Below are 16,030 nucleotides of genomic sequence, written 5' to 3' on the forward strand. Positions count from 1 at the left end.
GTGCTTTTTTTTTTTTTTTTATAAGAAATGTCTTGACTGTGGGCTGATAGACAATGAAAAGCAGCTTCCAGATCTTCCACAGGTCCATTCAAACAATCAATACAACATGTGACCTCAAGATAAAGACATACTAAATATTCTGGATGTGTATCTGGTTGTTAATAACACCCATAAACCAACTGTGTTTCTCATCCCAAGGTCAATTTATATGTAATCCACTCAGAACGTACTGCACATTCAAATCTCCATCCTCCATCCTGTGACACCCACCCACACCTGGAGACACACACACACACACTCACAGAGGGGTGGGTATACTGGTGTTTTTCCTTTTGCTTTTTTAGGCTTCTTAAAGTGGATTGTGGCTGTCAGTCGCACTCAGAGAAGCTTCATTAGTCGTCACAGGGAGGCAAGGCTGTGACTCATGCTTGCGTGAAGAGACCAATAGGCAGCCGAAGCCTGAGATATAAATAACGCATAAAAAATATTCTTGAGGGAGAAAGGGTCACTTGCGCGCCGCTGGATTGGATTTTATTAGTGCGCTCTGTTGGTATTCCGCCGTCGCCTCCACTGGACTGTTTCTTGTCGTGCCTTTGGGTGGTAATTTCAACATCTAGTTATAGTTTGTCTGGACTCGACAACCTGTGCGCCCGTGAGCCGGTAAGATGCTTCCTCCTTTCATTTCCACTGCGCCCTTGATATCGCGCGTAAATATAGACGGGCTTCATATTTCTTCACAGACAGACAAGTGATTGTTATAAGCTTGTCTTATTCATAGGTCATAACGGCGCGCAAGTTTGTTTTGGGGGGAAAACATCGTATTTTTCTTATAATTCATAGTGTCGTTTGAAAGTAATTAACCGCGGATGAGTGACAGAACGAAGTCATTAGTTGTCCGATCTGTTTCTTATACAGTGATGACATTGAGTGATGACGGTGTGGGATATGCTTGTTCAAAGCTCAACTTAATTGAAATGTCGATTGCTGAGTCAATAGGTAAATGACGTAGGTTATTTATGTGGACATCACAGTTGCATATTATCAATATTTGTTTTATAAATCAGCCTTGTTTCAAATGTTAAGGTGATTTTATCAGGTTTTTCTGACATTCATTCATTTAATTCCTCTTATATCTAATCTTAATTGTGGCAATCTGAGCCTTGACATTTTTTTTTAATCTTCATGTTTTATTTCTGAGAAAATATCAGCTGTTTTTCTGAGTGTTGAGGATAATCATGGAGACAGAGCTCATAGATTGAGCTCTGGTGCCGCTCCGCCCGACACTGATATCTGAAGAAAATAATGATAATTTTGCTCCAACGAAGCAGAAATCCGTTTCATATGACAACAACTTTTAACAGTGTGTCTGTCCTTAACATTGTGTTCTGGATGTCAGATACAGTAATACTTAATGGCTAATTGAGTATAAGAAATATTGCCCACCATTTCCAAAATGAATGTATCTAAATACATGTTATCTCAACGAACATTTGTCCTGATGTGCGCTCTGTGCTTCCTGTGCAATACGCTCCAAATTGCGCGACTTGATCCATCGCCCACCCAGCTGTCCTTCGGGAATAAATGGTTCCTGGCGACGCACAGTGCAAAACATAATTTTCTGATCGCATCCAGGCCTACCAATTAAAATGATCAGAATTATTTCAAACACATATATATTTGAAATGTTATTTGTTAAACTGGGATGACTTATAGCCTACTCCTAACCTTGGACCGTTTTGTTTGCAGTTGAATTATTTCCCAGTTGAAGATCAGATAACAGAGGACTGATGGCCACGTCTGAGCCGAGAGCCACCGGCGGGGACCAGGACCCCAACTCCGCCAATTTAAGACCTCCGTCCACAAGTAGGTCCTCACACTCCTCCCCTTGTTAATAACACCATGGTCCTCGATCGATCCTCGAGGGTAAATTCTGGTTAAGGCTCTCCGGAGCGCTCCGGCTGTGCTTACAGAGCAGCTCTCTGGAGCTGACAGGGACTCGGTGCCTTGCTCAGAGACACTTCTGCAGTGCGATGTATTGCCAACACGATTTCACCCCCAAACACCTCTCTGTCTGCCTCTCTGTCTCTCTCTCCCCTCCTTCCCTGTCTGATAAAAGCGAGTCTCGCCCGGGCCATTTGCTGTGTGGGCTCCGTCGTTAATCATTCCGGTTAAAAACAGAGCCATCACAGCTGCCTGTCGCTGTCTGGCGGATCAGCAGCGCGCACCGAGCAGTGGACCTGGCGCAGAAATAATGCGCCATTAAACCACTGATATGTATAACGATCCAAGAGCATTTTTCTCACAACATTTTTTTAAGAATAAATATGCATTTTAAAATCGAAAATATATACCTGATTTGAATATTTCCTCCTATTTTCTTCACTTACACCAGCGTTTTCGTTGTCTTGGTTTTAATCTTGATTTTTATAAATGTTTTTGACAAATTTCGCAAATTACTTGTAGCCATTTTAGTAGAATGATTTATTTCTCTCATAATTAATCTGATCTTGTTTTTCAGAATGTTTTAGGCCCTTACGGTTGTATGCTGTATTAATGACTCTTGGAGAAATATTTTGCTGTTTTTTGTTTTTTTTTTTGAAAAGGTAGCTGAACCCAATGAATCATTTTAAGCCTTTGTCGCGTGCATCGACGCCATTAAAAGTGCACTTGAGCAGCCATCTGCAGTGCAACGCAGGGAAATAATTACAGGTTTTTGTCTTCAGCCAAATGTAAAAGGAAAAAAAGACTCCAGTTCCTGAGGGCCAGTGTACAATTCAGCTGCATATTTTCTATCTTTATATCAAATACAATATTCTGTCAATGAACACTTCCACCTGCCAAAATATTCTCAGACTTGTTTCAAATGTGAATTTGTATACAGAAAAAAAAGCCCATTAAAAATAAGATGTTTGTTTTGTCTGACTTTCTCGTATGCTGCTGCTGGATATGTTGCCATTATCTCTCTGCCACGCTCCATCTCACGCCCGGCGGCTTGTGGTGTCTGTGCGTGCGTGCGTTTGCGCTTGTGTGTGTGTGTGTGTGTGTGTGCTTTGGCCTCAGCACCTCGAGCTGTTCCTCTCGGAATGAAACTGCTTCAGTAAATTTAAATACTTGTTTTTGTTTTGAAAGTTTTCCATCAGGTGTACGCCGCCTCGCCCGTGGCTTTGCATTTTATTCCCTATGGCTTCTACTTCATCTCTGCTCACGCATGTCCAAGCTCGGGTGTGTGTGTGAAGCTGTGGGTGTGTATGCACGATCATGAGTGTATGTATGAGAGAGAGAGAGAGAGAGAGAGAGAGAGAGAGAGAGAGAGAGACGCTATACTATAAGTTTCTGCATCAAGCCTGCTATAGACTGCCCGGCCACAGACATTACCAGCTCGCTCCAGTCACATACTGTGTTTCACTCAATTAATTTCTGCCCTCCTCCGTGAGCTCATTTCACGGGTGTTAATTCCAGTCCGCCCCTTGGCTGGGTGTGTGTGAGCCGGCGTGGATCTGCCGCACGGGCCACTGTCGGTCCCAATTGATTGAACTTAAATCGGAAATGTTATAAGACTCATCCTCTTATGATCAGTGTGTGTTGTTGCAAATAAAAAAAAGTGGGTTAATTCTCGATCAACAAAGGCACAACAACCGCCATGTTAAGTTAAACTATGCTTTGTTCAATGCTTTAAAATGCATGAACATACCAGAACACCCTTCACTAATACACCCCCCCTCTATCTAAGAGTCACACACCCGGCCAGGTGCGGTGCGCATCACGCTTCCACTGTGCTCACTGTGCTTCCACCAGCTTATATATCCATCATTCGTCCATCCTCGTTGTGTCCGCGGCCTTCACTTCAAAAACTCAAACGTTCAATTCTGTTTTAGCCTACGAATATGCGTGGATGCACGGATGCACACGGAAACTGGGGATGAAGATTTGTGGTAAGTTTATTTTTTCTGGGAGGAAGGGGATGGAGGGCGCATAAATCGTCACATGCACGTCACTCCCACAATTTTGACATCTTGTCATTTGAGAAGAGCCAGATTTTGACATGTCATAATGTTCCTATTGGGGCTGTGCTGTGCAGTTTTGTCTCTGTATTTCATCAAAGTGTTAACCATAGGGTCGCTGTTTTTTTCCTCTACCCATTTCGGGGCCTTCTGAAATAGGCCATGATAAAGGCTGTTAGAGCAGGGCCATCCACGACTGTCACAGCGTGTTTCCATCTTCTAAAGGTCAGTGGACATTAGCCTGTAGGTCTGATGATGAGAGCCCCCCTGACCGCCCCTGAACCCCCCCGTGTCTTTTCCATTTCTCCAGCAAGAGAGAAAATCATCCAGACAAGTCTGGAAATCAGGTTATACAGCACAGAATGTCTCTTAGAAAATAACCTGTAACAAATAAAGTAATTTATTTGCAATTCAGATATTTCTTGAGTCATATTTATGTGAATGGCAATTAGTGTAGCCTTACTGTCAGTCTCACTAATAGCCTCTTGAATCTAGAGTGGAGAAAAGCGGATATGACGTTGCAATGAAGGCGTGTTTATTTCTCCATCATTTGAAAGAATTTGTTTCTTTCAGGGATTTAAATTTGTGGATAAGTTTTTCTTGCAGCTATGCAGAGATAAATGAACGCCATGTAGATATAATCCATCCAAACCGGATGCTACTGGCCTGTTTGTTATAGCAAAAATCAATTAAGACCAAAGGATCGAATTAGTTTGATATAACCTATATTCTGTGAATGAGAAATTGACCAGTGGATTTATATTGGTCTAAATGACATTTTAATGGACTTAGAGTTTGATATATTTCTATGTGGATGCTATGGAAGTTAGAGGCTCTCAAATATTGATTATGAATATGTCACTGAAGATTTAATGAGCACCACATTTTTTTCCACTGAAAAATATGAGATAGCTTAATTTATATGCTTACAGATAACAAGGCTGTGTGACTTTAGGTGTTTTGCGCACAATTAGGCCCGCACATTATGGGCCTGCGATAACGTTGGAAGCGGGTGAATCATGGAGTTCAAAAACACACAGGACTATATTGGAGAAGTAGACTGCTGGAGGGCTCTGTGCATCCGTCATTAACCCCTCCTTACAGGGGGGTGTGTATTTATTGGCTGTATGGGTTGTCACCGCGGGGCTGTCCTGCCAGTCTGTGAGGACAAGAGGGACTGGGTGCTTCCTGACCCGGGGTGTGCTTGTGATGTCACAGCACAGGGTGGGGTGGCCACCAAACACACACACACACACACACACACACACACACACACACACACACACACTGGTGGTCCCCCTTCCTTGTGTGTGTGTGTAGGGCCTATATAGGCTTGGCCTCCACCAGAAAGGCATTCGTGATGAAAGAATTCAGTGTGTTTGTTGGAACTGATTTTAGAGATATTTTTGAAACGCTGCCTTACCACATAACTACATAGACGCTGATTACCTGGACATCTATTTTTCTCTCTTTCTTTTTATTTATTTTAATTTTTGTTTTGGTCGTTTTTTTCTCTGTGTGTGCGGGATGGAGATGTTTGGTGATAACTGCTGCCCTCCGCCGTGTAACACCCTAGGGTTCCTGCAGAAGAACAACAGTCTGGAGGAGAAGGGGAGGCTCGCGGGCCAGAAGAACCTGCTCTCGTGCGACAACAGCGACAGGGACGCGCGCTTCCGCCGCACCGAGACCGACTTCTCCAACCTGTTCGCCAGAGGTGAGGACATTAGCCGCAAATCCACTAAACCCAGCTACGTCAAAATTACGTATTGCTCAAACATTTACAAGCTTTAGCAGAGCTGTACGTTATGGTCACATTACTTCATATTAAATGTTGACGTCTTTGTTCTTATTAAATTGTTACAGGCCTCAAAGAAAACCAACACTCGACTTGTTTTTATTATTGCTATTTCTTTCTTCTTACATTTCTTTGCTTGATAAATAGCGGTGTGAACGTTAGCCTATACATCCAACTTTATTAGCACGTCAACTAAAGTTAGCCTTGATAAGGCCTGTATGCTATCAGAGAACGAGGGTTGGGGTTTTATTAGTGACAAATATTTGTTGGTTTGGGCTATTTTGCAACATCTTCCCTTGAAAATCAGAACAGAAACTTGTTACACCATATTTTGCTTTAATAAATGAGGCTTAGTGTTACTTCTGTGGGATGTTCTCACTCAACAATGGTTATTTATTGCTAGGAGAAGGTACAATTATGAACTAAAGCCCTCTTTAAAAAATGTGACTCACTGATGATGTTAGGTCAGGTCATACGGTTGGTTTATGTGAAAATTATTACATTTTCCGGTCATTTTTAGATTCGAGAAGGAGGCTTATGTAACCAAAGGCCCACTATTTAAACCCGTATACGTCCTTCTTTAGACTTGCTGCCAGCCAAAAATGGAGAAGAACCGACCCTGCAGTTTTTGTTGGAGGTGGTCGACATCCTCACTAACTACGTCAAGAAGACTTTCGACCGCTCCACCAAGGTGCTGGACTTCCACCACCCTCACCAGCTTCTGGAGGGCATGGAGGGCTTCAACCTGGAGCTGTCTGACCAGCCCGAGTCCCTGGAGCAGATCCTGGTGGACTGCAGGGACACGCTCAAATATGGCGTCCGGACAGGTAGGCCAGCACACCTTCAACATAGAGATGTAGCCTAGAATCTGGAAAAAATAAAAAGAAAGAAATAAAAATCTCGGGGTCACCTAGGATGAGTTAGGGATATGATTTAGAAAGCTGACTTGATTTGTGGTCTTTTGAATAATTCATAATAAATATCAAAATGACACGTATGAGGATAAAATGCAATGAACCATTTACTCTTTAGTATAGATGTAGCCTAACCGTGACTCCAAATATGATTATTATATCTCCAATACTATTCCTATAATAACTTAAGCGCTGATGTTTTACTGTATTTTTTGTACCATAATGTATCTTCAAAAAAAGCGTCCACTTTGTCACTTCGACGTAAATTAATACCAACATTTTTCCAAGCCTACACAGAGGTGAATTCAATACAAACCATTTAAGAAGGTGTTTTGTCAGATAGTGTACAGCCTGTCGCGATGACTGCGTTGTTTATTGTCCCCTGGTAATTCCGTTGACATCCTCCTTTTCTCTCCCCTCGACTTATTAAAGCAAGTGTCGCCTGAGGGGATCCTAACACGGGCTGTTTCAAGCTGTTAAAAACGACAACGCTCAAACTGTCCCGTGGGTTTTATAAATCACACAGTTTCCCACTGTGTCTACAACTCAGCCCTGCTTTTCATACGGATACGTGGTGTTTGTACCAAAAAAAAAAAAAAAAAAAAAAAAAAATTTAAAAGAAAAGAACGTCATGAATTTTGTGAGGAGCTGTCCGCGGTGCTGAAACATACAGCGGCTCTTTGCTTTCTGTCCTCTTTCTGTTATCAGCACTGTCAGTTTGTTTAAAGTAACCACAATAAAAAAACAGATGTTTTTCTTATTTGATATTTTATTTTAGAATTAATTACTATGTGAGCCATATACTGCCACATTATCATGGTGTTTATATGCATTTAGGCTCCATTGACGGTGACTGTGTGTGCAAGCACCTTAGAGTCTAAATAGATGTCATATAGCCTTGTTACCAACGTAATTATGGCACACTGAACATTGTTATGTCTGATCCCTTAGGTTTCATGGTTGACCAGGGAAATACAATATGAAATCTGAATGAACGTGAACACTGAAGTGAAGAATAGGTTCTCGTATTTTGTTTTGTGTATTATTTTCACAGTCAGAGCTTCAGAACGTCCTCAGGACAATTCAAACATACCAGTGGCTGAACTTATTGCTTTCTCTTGTGATGCATGATTCCTGTCCTAGAGCAAAGCCACATGAACGCCATTTAGTCTGTATGTTTCTCTCTCAGGTCACCCACGCTTCTTCAACCAGTTGTCTTCTGGTCTGGACATCATCGGTCTGGCCGGAGAGTGGCTTACTTCCACTGCTAACACCAACATGTAAGTCATATGCTGCTATCTTTGCTTGTGTGCTTGTGCATGACACAATTATCTATACAGGGGAAACACCTCTACATGTCATGAAAGCATGATAGACACTTCCTGTTTGTAGGCCACTGGAAATAACCCCCAGTCATTATCATATGGAGGCATGGTGGGAGTGCTTATGGAGTTCCCCTCAGCTCACTCTACCAACACTCAAAGCAGCCTCTGAGGGCAGTTATATAAAGTGTTTGGTTTGTCCTGTAGAGACTGTGTATTGACAGACTGTAGGCTGCCACCGTGCTGTACTGTATATCTCAGTCAGCTCAGCCCCAGGGGTGGTTAGATTGCATATTGATCTCAGGTCACAGTTACATGGTGGTCCTGTCTGATAAAGGGCATGAACCACATCAACATCACACACACTCTCAACACAGACACACACATGTACACACACACACTGTAAATAAGCTGTAACTCTGTAACATGATCGTTGGAATAGAATGAGAAACATCATACTAATACGACTGTACAATGTCAGAATAAAGAATAAACATGCACATCTTTGCTGAAAGAAAACCAACCAGCTTCACATTTCCAGCTTTGTCAATTCTTTCTCAGAGGATTAAATCTGTCATTTTAAGATGTTTCCTCAAAATTAATCATTGATACAGCTATGCACTATGGAAATTTACAAATTATATTTTAATGCCAATCCAATCATCAATTAGTCTGGCAATTATTTTCCTGATTAATTGTTTCGTCTATAAAATGTCAGAAAATAAAGAAAAATGCCCATCACAGTTTCCTAAATCCTGAGGTGACATAATCAAATTTACTCAATTTCAATCACATAAAACAAAAAAAGAAGAAAATCACAATCAAGAAGCTATTTTGCCTTTTGACTTGAAAAAATATGTTAATGATTAATCGATTATTATGTTTATTTACAGTTATTTTTCTGTCAACTGACTAACAGATTAATCAACAAATTGTTTCTGCTGTATTTTTATATATACAAGGTAAAAATCAAGACATGACAACAAAAATGACATGATTGAGTTACAAAAAGAAGGCTGGAAAACTGACACAATTACAACAGCAATTGAACACAGATTCAAAAGCAGAATCAGTCCCTAAAATTTTCATAGTCCAAACTGACATGTAGCTGCAAAGATAGCAGGACCTGCACAAAGATAAATAGTGGGTAGAGGACAATACACTCCACTCCATAATCACAAATTGAGCGTTCCCTATTCTCTAACTATTGTGTCCTCTATCTTTTTTCCATGGCTGGCTCCTAAATGAAAGATCAATGTAAGGACAATAAACCAAAAGCCCAAGGAAAATTGAGACACTTAATATACACAATTTCTCAAAACATTAGCTCAGGAAACCACCCCCTCTTAGGAAAAACTTTCCCATCTCATCTCCTGGTTGGAAGAATGCCCCAAGAGACAGGGCTATTGAATTCATACACTCGCACACACGCTCCTGCACACTTTCGTAATGACACAGACACACACCAGTCCTCACACACACACATACACACACACCAGCTCTGGCTGTCCCAGATACAGCAGCTAGGGTTTCCAGTCCATTGACTGCAGGCTCATTGTGAGCTGGTCTTAGCAGATAGGCCAGCTGGGCCCCACACTGACACACAATGTCCTACGGCTGCACAGAGAACCCTGTCACACTGTGGAAACTGGCTGCTGCAGCTCCCTGTGGAGCGCTCATTCTGGCTCTATTGTCCCTGTGGATACAGACTGACTCAGTGGTGCTTTGGGGGGGCTGAGAGGAGAGTGTGGTTTGGGGGTCAGAGGGTTAGTCGCATAGAGACTCACATACACACACATTCAAACACACATTGAGTGCCCTTGATGATGATAATAAGGGCATTTAGGGGCTGTCCCTGGAGACAGGCAGGTGACTGAGGGGTAATTTTCACCCTGAAAAGACCAATGATTGGCTCTGATTGTGATAATGATCACCATTATTGTCATTACAGCTTGAAATGACTCACAGAGAGAAGGAGAATTTTAAAAAGGTGCACTGGTTCTGTCCCTTGTCTGCTGTGGCTGGAATATATTTTAAGAGAAAATGAAAGTGAGACATCCAGGATATTAAATTTTTGTGTGCAACTTTATTCCAATATTTCAAAGAAACACTGTAAATCAGGCCAGTGAGGGGATACACAGTGAGACATTTTGTCTTCTTTGTAATGCCATCCTTTGTTGCGGCTGTTCATAACGCTGCCATAGCCGAAACCCAGCAGTCGTAATCTGGGCTGGTCTATCAACTGCAAGCTAATGTTCCAATCAAATCCATTCCATGGGCTAGATCTCACCAGGGATAATTACACAAGAAATGTGTCTCTTTGTCCTCTTTTTTTGTCATCCTTTTGTTTTTCATTCCATTTCTCTTTGTCCTCTACCATGTCTTCCCTTCCTATTCTTTACTGCTTATATTTTAGGCACTTCTTTTTGCTTTGTTATCCTTTCTCTTTTCTCTGCACTTCCCTCCCTCTTCTTCCATACCACCCCCTCCTCTTTATTGTTGTCCCCTGTCAGTTTCCTTTAGTGTATTGTTTCCCTACAGCCCCCTCTCCTCACAGCCTGTATCTCTCCCCCTCCTTACCTAAACTATGAAACGCTTCGATCCCGATTTAGATACCTACTTGTGAAGAAAACAAAGAGTAATCGAAGAGGAGAGGCGATGTTTTAGATGGTAATGGTGGTGGTGGTTGATAGAGGTGGAGGAGAGTTGTGTAACTGGCCTCATTAGAAACAGGATAAACAAGGATCAGTCCTAAGGGTGTGTGTAGGAGGCGGTGAGATGGGCTGTCAGTTAGCAAAGAAAGCGAAAGCGTTCGGCTTTCTGTGACACATTTAACCTACTTCAGCCTCTTCAGGAGTTTCGTCCCTGTCATTTGGTCTCTGGTTAGATAAAGGAGGGGTCAGACACACAGCCAGAGTGTTTTAAAAGATGTTTTCTGTCTCAACTATTTGATGATTCTTTATGTGTTGTGAAGATGTTGTCTTTTCTTTTTCTTTCATTTAATGAAAGGGTGAAATGAATAACCATAGTTTCTTCTTCAATTTCTGAATTTCATGATCAACACACACCGTTATCTTTCTCAAACACACATTCAAGTTCTCTCAGCCATCAAATCAGCCCCATTCAGCCCCGCCACTGAGATTGGCAGGATTGACAGATAGCCATCATAGCTTTGTGTGCTTTAATTAAACCACTGAGTGATTTTAGAAGGCATTTGAATATGAATGTTTGCTGCCTGACTCCTATCAGACACTTTTTAATTAGCCCAGTCAGCACAAGCTCCAGTTTGTGCTCTGTGGATGGAATTATAGTAGAGCTGATGAAAAACCAATTGGTCTGTGTGTGTGTTTTAGATATTCTGCAGGTGTGTGCCCAAGAATCAAACTGTCTTTTCTTCTTTTTTTTGTTACAATGATGCTGAATGACATACTGACGTACTGTATTTATAATCTTTTTGATATGATTGACAGGTTCACCTATGAGATCGCTCCAGTGTTTGTTTTGATGGAGCAGCTGACTCTGAAGAAAATGAGAGAGATGATTGGCTGGCCTAGTGGAGAGGGAGATGGCCTCTTCTCACCAGGTTAGTTTATAATGACAAGTATCCATGATATACAAGTAAAGTGTGTGTCATCCATATTGGATAGTAACAAATTATTATTACATAACTAATAACACTACATTTGTGTGCATACCGCAATCCAGGGTGCTGATGTGTGTGTTTCTGCTCAACAGGGGGCGCTATCTCCAACATGTACAGTGTGATGATCGCACGTTACAAGTATTTCCCTGAGGTCAAGACCAAGGGCATGTCTGCCGCTCCCCGCCTTGTCCTTTTCACATCTGAACATGTATGTGACCGTGAACACATGCACATGCACACCATTTTAGATATTCTAATAAAGCAGGTGCTATGCTTCACTGGCTGTAGATTGAGGCCATTGACCAAGTCCAGTAATAATCAGTAGGTCTGTTTGAATCAGGGCAATGGCTATTTTAATGGAGTCTTTTTGATTTTATTACATCTACTTCTGTCTATAAAGACTTGAACAGTTGAAAACATGACAGCAAGCTGAAGCCCAAGTAGCAGCTATTTCACAAAAGCTCCATTCTCTTTGAATTTATTACTTATTTCTTATTAATTTCTATAATGTTTACCTAATGTGTCACCCTACAGAGCCACTACTCCATAAAGAAGGCTGGAGCCGCTCTGGGCTTTGGTACTGATAATGTGATTCTGCTAAGCACAGATGAGAGGTAGGAGATTCATTGTAGGAATGTAAAGCCACAGTCAATACAGTAAATGATATTATAAGTATGAGACATGATTTCCTGCTTCACACTCTTTCAGGGGGAGAGTAATTCCTGCAGATCTGGAGGCAAAGATCATTGACGCTAAACAGAAGGTAAGTGTATTTTTTACATTTCCCTTTTCTTTTATTTGCTTTGTTTTGTCTCTTACTGTGTTTTCAGTATCTGTAAGTGTCATGTGTGTTGATTCTGCAGGGTTACGTGCCGTTGTTTGTGAACGCCACAGGTGGCTCAACTGTCTACGGTGCGTTCGATCCCATTAATGAGATTGCTGACATCTGTGAGAAGTACAACTTGTGGCTCCACGTTGATGTGAGTGTAGTTCACATGGTATTTTGTTAGTAGTAGCAGTAGTAATACTGCATCCTTGCCTGTGTACCTTTCTGTGACAGTGCGGTCTTGTCTCCTCAGGGAGCGTGGGGTGGTGGACTGCTGATGTCCAGGAAGCATCGCCATAAGCTTAATGGAATTGAGAGGTAAGTACATGAGAACAGACGGATGGCTCTGTGTTATTATTTAAAGGAAATGTGTTTGACACATATATTGAACTTTGCAGGGCCAACTCCGTCACATGGAACCCTCACAAGATGATGGGTGTGCCTCTACAGTGCTCTGCAATCCTGGTCAGAGAGAAGGTACAGTACACACTTTTTAAAAAGACAGGAGTCAAATCTATCAATACATACATCACATGTCCATAATCATCTAACTTTTCATAGTACCAGCAGTCTGTGAAAGTTCTACATATTGCTAACATGCATAGTTTAACAGTGTATGTACTCTATGTGTGTCTGTAGGGAATCCTGGCAGGCTGTAACTCCATGTGTGCCGGCTACCTGTTCCAACCAGACAAACAGTACGATGTCACCTACGACACTGGGGACAAAGCCATCCAGTGTGGCCGTCATGTCGACATCTTTAAGTTCTGGCTCATGTGGAAGGCCAAGGTAAAACAGATACAGACAGATTCACACATACATGTCGTTCTTTAAGTTGTTCAAGCCAATAGGAAATGTCATGGTTTTATCACAACACTTGTACCGACTCTTCTTCCCTGCAGGGCACCATTGGGTTTGAGCAGCACATTGACAAGTGCTTGGATCTGTCTCAGTACCTGTACAACAAGATCAAGAACAGGGAGGGATATCAGATGGTGTTTGATGGAGTGGTGAGCCTCTCTAATTTTCTACTCTGTCAATGTTGATATTATCTTCATCTTTTTGGTTTCATAAGCTGTATTGGCATGATAGAAAACAATCTTACAAGCATACTGTATGTGCATACCACATCTAAAATGCATCACTCTTTTTTGTGTTAACTAACTGACAAAAAGCAAATGTACAGACTGTTAGTTTAAATGATCTGTCACAATATTTCCCTTGCTTGCTTTCCTTTGCCTCCATCCTTCTGTCCTTTCATTTTGTGCGTGTGTGTATAAACTGTGTTTATTTGTCTCTGCAGCCCCAGCACACCAACGTTTGCTTCTGGTACGTCCCACCCAGCCTGAGAGGCATGCCAGATGGTGATGAGCGGAGAGAAAAACTCCACAGGGTAAGACACCACTTAGTCTATCAATTTCAGACATTTCCGCCCATCAGCTTTCACATTTATCCTTCCTTTTTATTAATTCCACCTATGAGCGTTATTCAGGCTCCCTTTCCAAAATGCAAAGGCTCTGATTTGTCATTTCTTCACTCCACCAGGTGGCACCAAAGATCAAGGCCATGATGATGGAGTCAGGCTCCACCATGGTGGGCTACCAGCCTCAGGGTAATAAAGTCAACTTCTTCCGTATGGTCATCTCCAACCCCGCGGCCACCCAGTCTGACATCGACTTCCTCATTGATGAGATTGAGAGGCTGGGTAATGACCTGTAGACCTCTCAGCCATCGCTGCTCTTCAGAGCTGCACTTATGCTCTTTTATCTATTGTATTTTTAAGGCAAATGCCAATGAGGTGAAACATTCACAGTGCTGCAGACAGAGTCATGAAAGGACACGTTTTCTATCTGGTCTACCTTCGCCTGCAGCATTCTGACTGTTCCCCCAACTGAAGAGAAACTAGCAATGAGAGAGACTTCAAGTTTTCTTACTTGTTCTGTCCCACATTGTTCCTCCTCTAGACAAAATATATAGAAGTATCTGAAGGCTCCAGGTACAACAACCACACTCTAATGTATGTGTGTGCTGTGAAATCTCGTAATGTGTGTGTGTAATCTAGTTTCTTGTCCGATGTAGTTTGTCTCTCAGTGTCTGCCTGTCTGTGCCTGAATGTGTGTGTGAGAATGTGATCAAACACTGAAAGGGAGAAAAAGCACAGATCAAAATATAACAAAGTATCATGAAATTATTCCTCTGTATCATACGTTTACTACACAAAATTGAATCACTGGTGCTTTCGGCTGTACATACAGTATATTTAATCTCAGTGCACCGACCTATTTGTCCTAAAGCAGTGTCCAATTCCCCGAAGCAGTGTGTGTGCAGGTGTGCATGTGGCACACTGAGTGTACCCTGTCATGTATTTTAGGCTAGCACTGTGTTAAAAATAAGCTTATTATGACCTAATGTGCACACCGTAGATACCAAGTGTGTAAAACTGAGAGGATTTAGATGAGCAACTGATTTACAGTCTGCAAATATTTTCCCTCGTAGAGGTTTTAAGATTAAGATTTAAAATGTCTACAGCTATCCCAAGTCTGTGACGACTTTGAACTAGTAAAACGCTGGCTCGTTGTCTGTTTCATGCAATCATGTTATACCCATATGTGTTTATAACATAGTTCAAATACTAATATTTGATTATATAAAAACAAATATTTATTGCATTTCCACTGTTTGCAGATTCAGGTATTTTACTGTAAATGTATCTTTATGTGTATTACATGGTAATACATTTGTAAATGTAATCACAGGAACTTGAGTAAGGTTTATTTTTAGTGATTTTGTCAGCCAAAGAAAGAGAACCGGGAACAGAGCAATCCATTGTCCTTCATATATAACTTCTTATAGATTATAGGTGTTTGTAAAATGTTACCTATTGAGCCTCGACTGCGATGCAATTTCTATAGTGTGTTTCTTTCTGTGATTGTGAGTCTCTTTGAATGAATGTTTTGAGATGATTTATTGGCCTTCTGATGAGATTAAGAATTAAGTCTATACACTCCTCTGGCAGTCATGCCGGTCTTTTATTTTAGCAAGAAGCACAAGGATGTGAGAATGTACTCTCCTCTAGAGACTGGGAAGAAAGGATTGTTGTATCCGTCTGAATCCTAATGCATTTACTGTAATATAGTATATTAATTGTAATACATATTACCTGTATTCTCAGTGTGATGGGAGCTCAATGGAATATCTTGTATAAAGAGTTCCTGTTTGTGTCTTTGCACAATGTTGACCTTTCTTTCTTCCATTGTAAATGGATGTGTACTATGGCAGTATATAAGAGTTATGTTATAAATAAAGTATTTATGGTAACTAGGGACCACTATGTGAATGGCACAATTGCATAAATCATATTTAAGGTAATCTGTGTGCTGTATGTGGCCAATGACTCCTGTACGTGACCAGTCTGGATTTTGATGAAGCCAGCTGTAAGGGAATGTTTCCCAGGAGGTTTTCAGTCGGCACTTTAACAGAATCATACCATCTCTAAAAAGATCTTTAATAAAGTCTATTAAAGGGAAAA

General features: G+C 41.4%; 1 protein-coding gene across 2 annotated transcripts; it reads left to right on the forward strand.

The window, feature by feature from the left end:
- Nucleotides 1–388: 388 nt before the first annotated feature.
- On the forward strand, nucleotides 389–16,030 carry LOC122994599 (glutamate decarboxylase 1-like). Of its 2 annotated transcripts, XM_044369352.1 has the most exons (17): nucleotides 389–660; nucleotides 1,747–1,863; nucleotides 3,876–3,932; nucleotides 5,578–5,715; nucleotides 6,381–6,623; nucleotides 7,900–7,990; nucleotides 11,503–11,615; nucleotides 11,768–11,883; nucleotides 12,210–12,289; nucleotides 12,384–12,438; nucleotides 12,539–12,655; nucleotides 12,755–12,819; nucleotides 12,900–12,978; nucleotides 13,141–13,290; nucleotides 13,404–13,511; nucleotides 13,805–13,894; nucleotides 14,047–16,030. In XM_044369352.1, exons 2-17 carry the CDS (start codon nucleotides 1,788–1,790, stop codon nucleotides 14,218–14,220), a joined length of 1,752 nt encoding a protein of 583 aa, XP_044225287.1. In that variant the 5' UTR covers nucleotides 389–660; nucleotides 1,747–1,787; the 3' UTR covers nucleotides 14,221–16,030. The 2 variants fall into 2 exon arrangements, with proteins under 2 accessions (XP_044225287.1, XP_044225288.1); XM_044369353.1 differs by lacking the exon at nucleotides 3,876–3,932.

This window comes from Thunnus albacares, chromosome 12 (assembly GCF_914725855.1).
Source record: "Thunnus albacares chromosome 12, fThuAlb1.1, whole genome shotgun sequence".
NCBI lineage: Eukaryota > Metazoa > Chordata > Actinopteri > Scombriformes > Scombridae > Thunnus > Thunnus albacares.

Bases quoted from the DNA above. Each gene is read 5' to 3' on its own strand.
- LOC122994599 (XM_044369352.1), top strand. From the start codon at position 1,788: ATGGCCACGTCTGAGCCGAGAGCCACCGGCGGGGACCAGGACCCCAAC. The intron at 12,656-12,754 runs GTGAGTGTAGTT...TTGTCTCCTCAG, and splicing joins ACTTGTGGCTCCACGTTGAT to GGAGCGTGGGGTGGTGGACT. The intron at 12,820-12,899 runs GTAAGTACATGA...TGAACTTTGCAG, and splicing joins AAGCTTAATGGAATTGAGAG to GGCCAACTCCGTCACATGGA.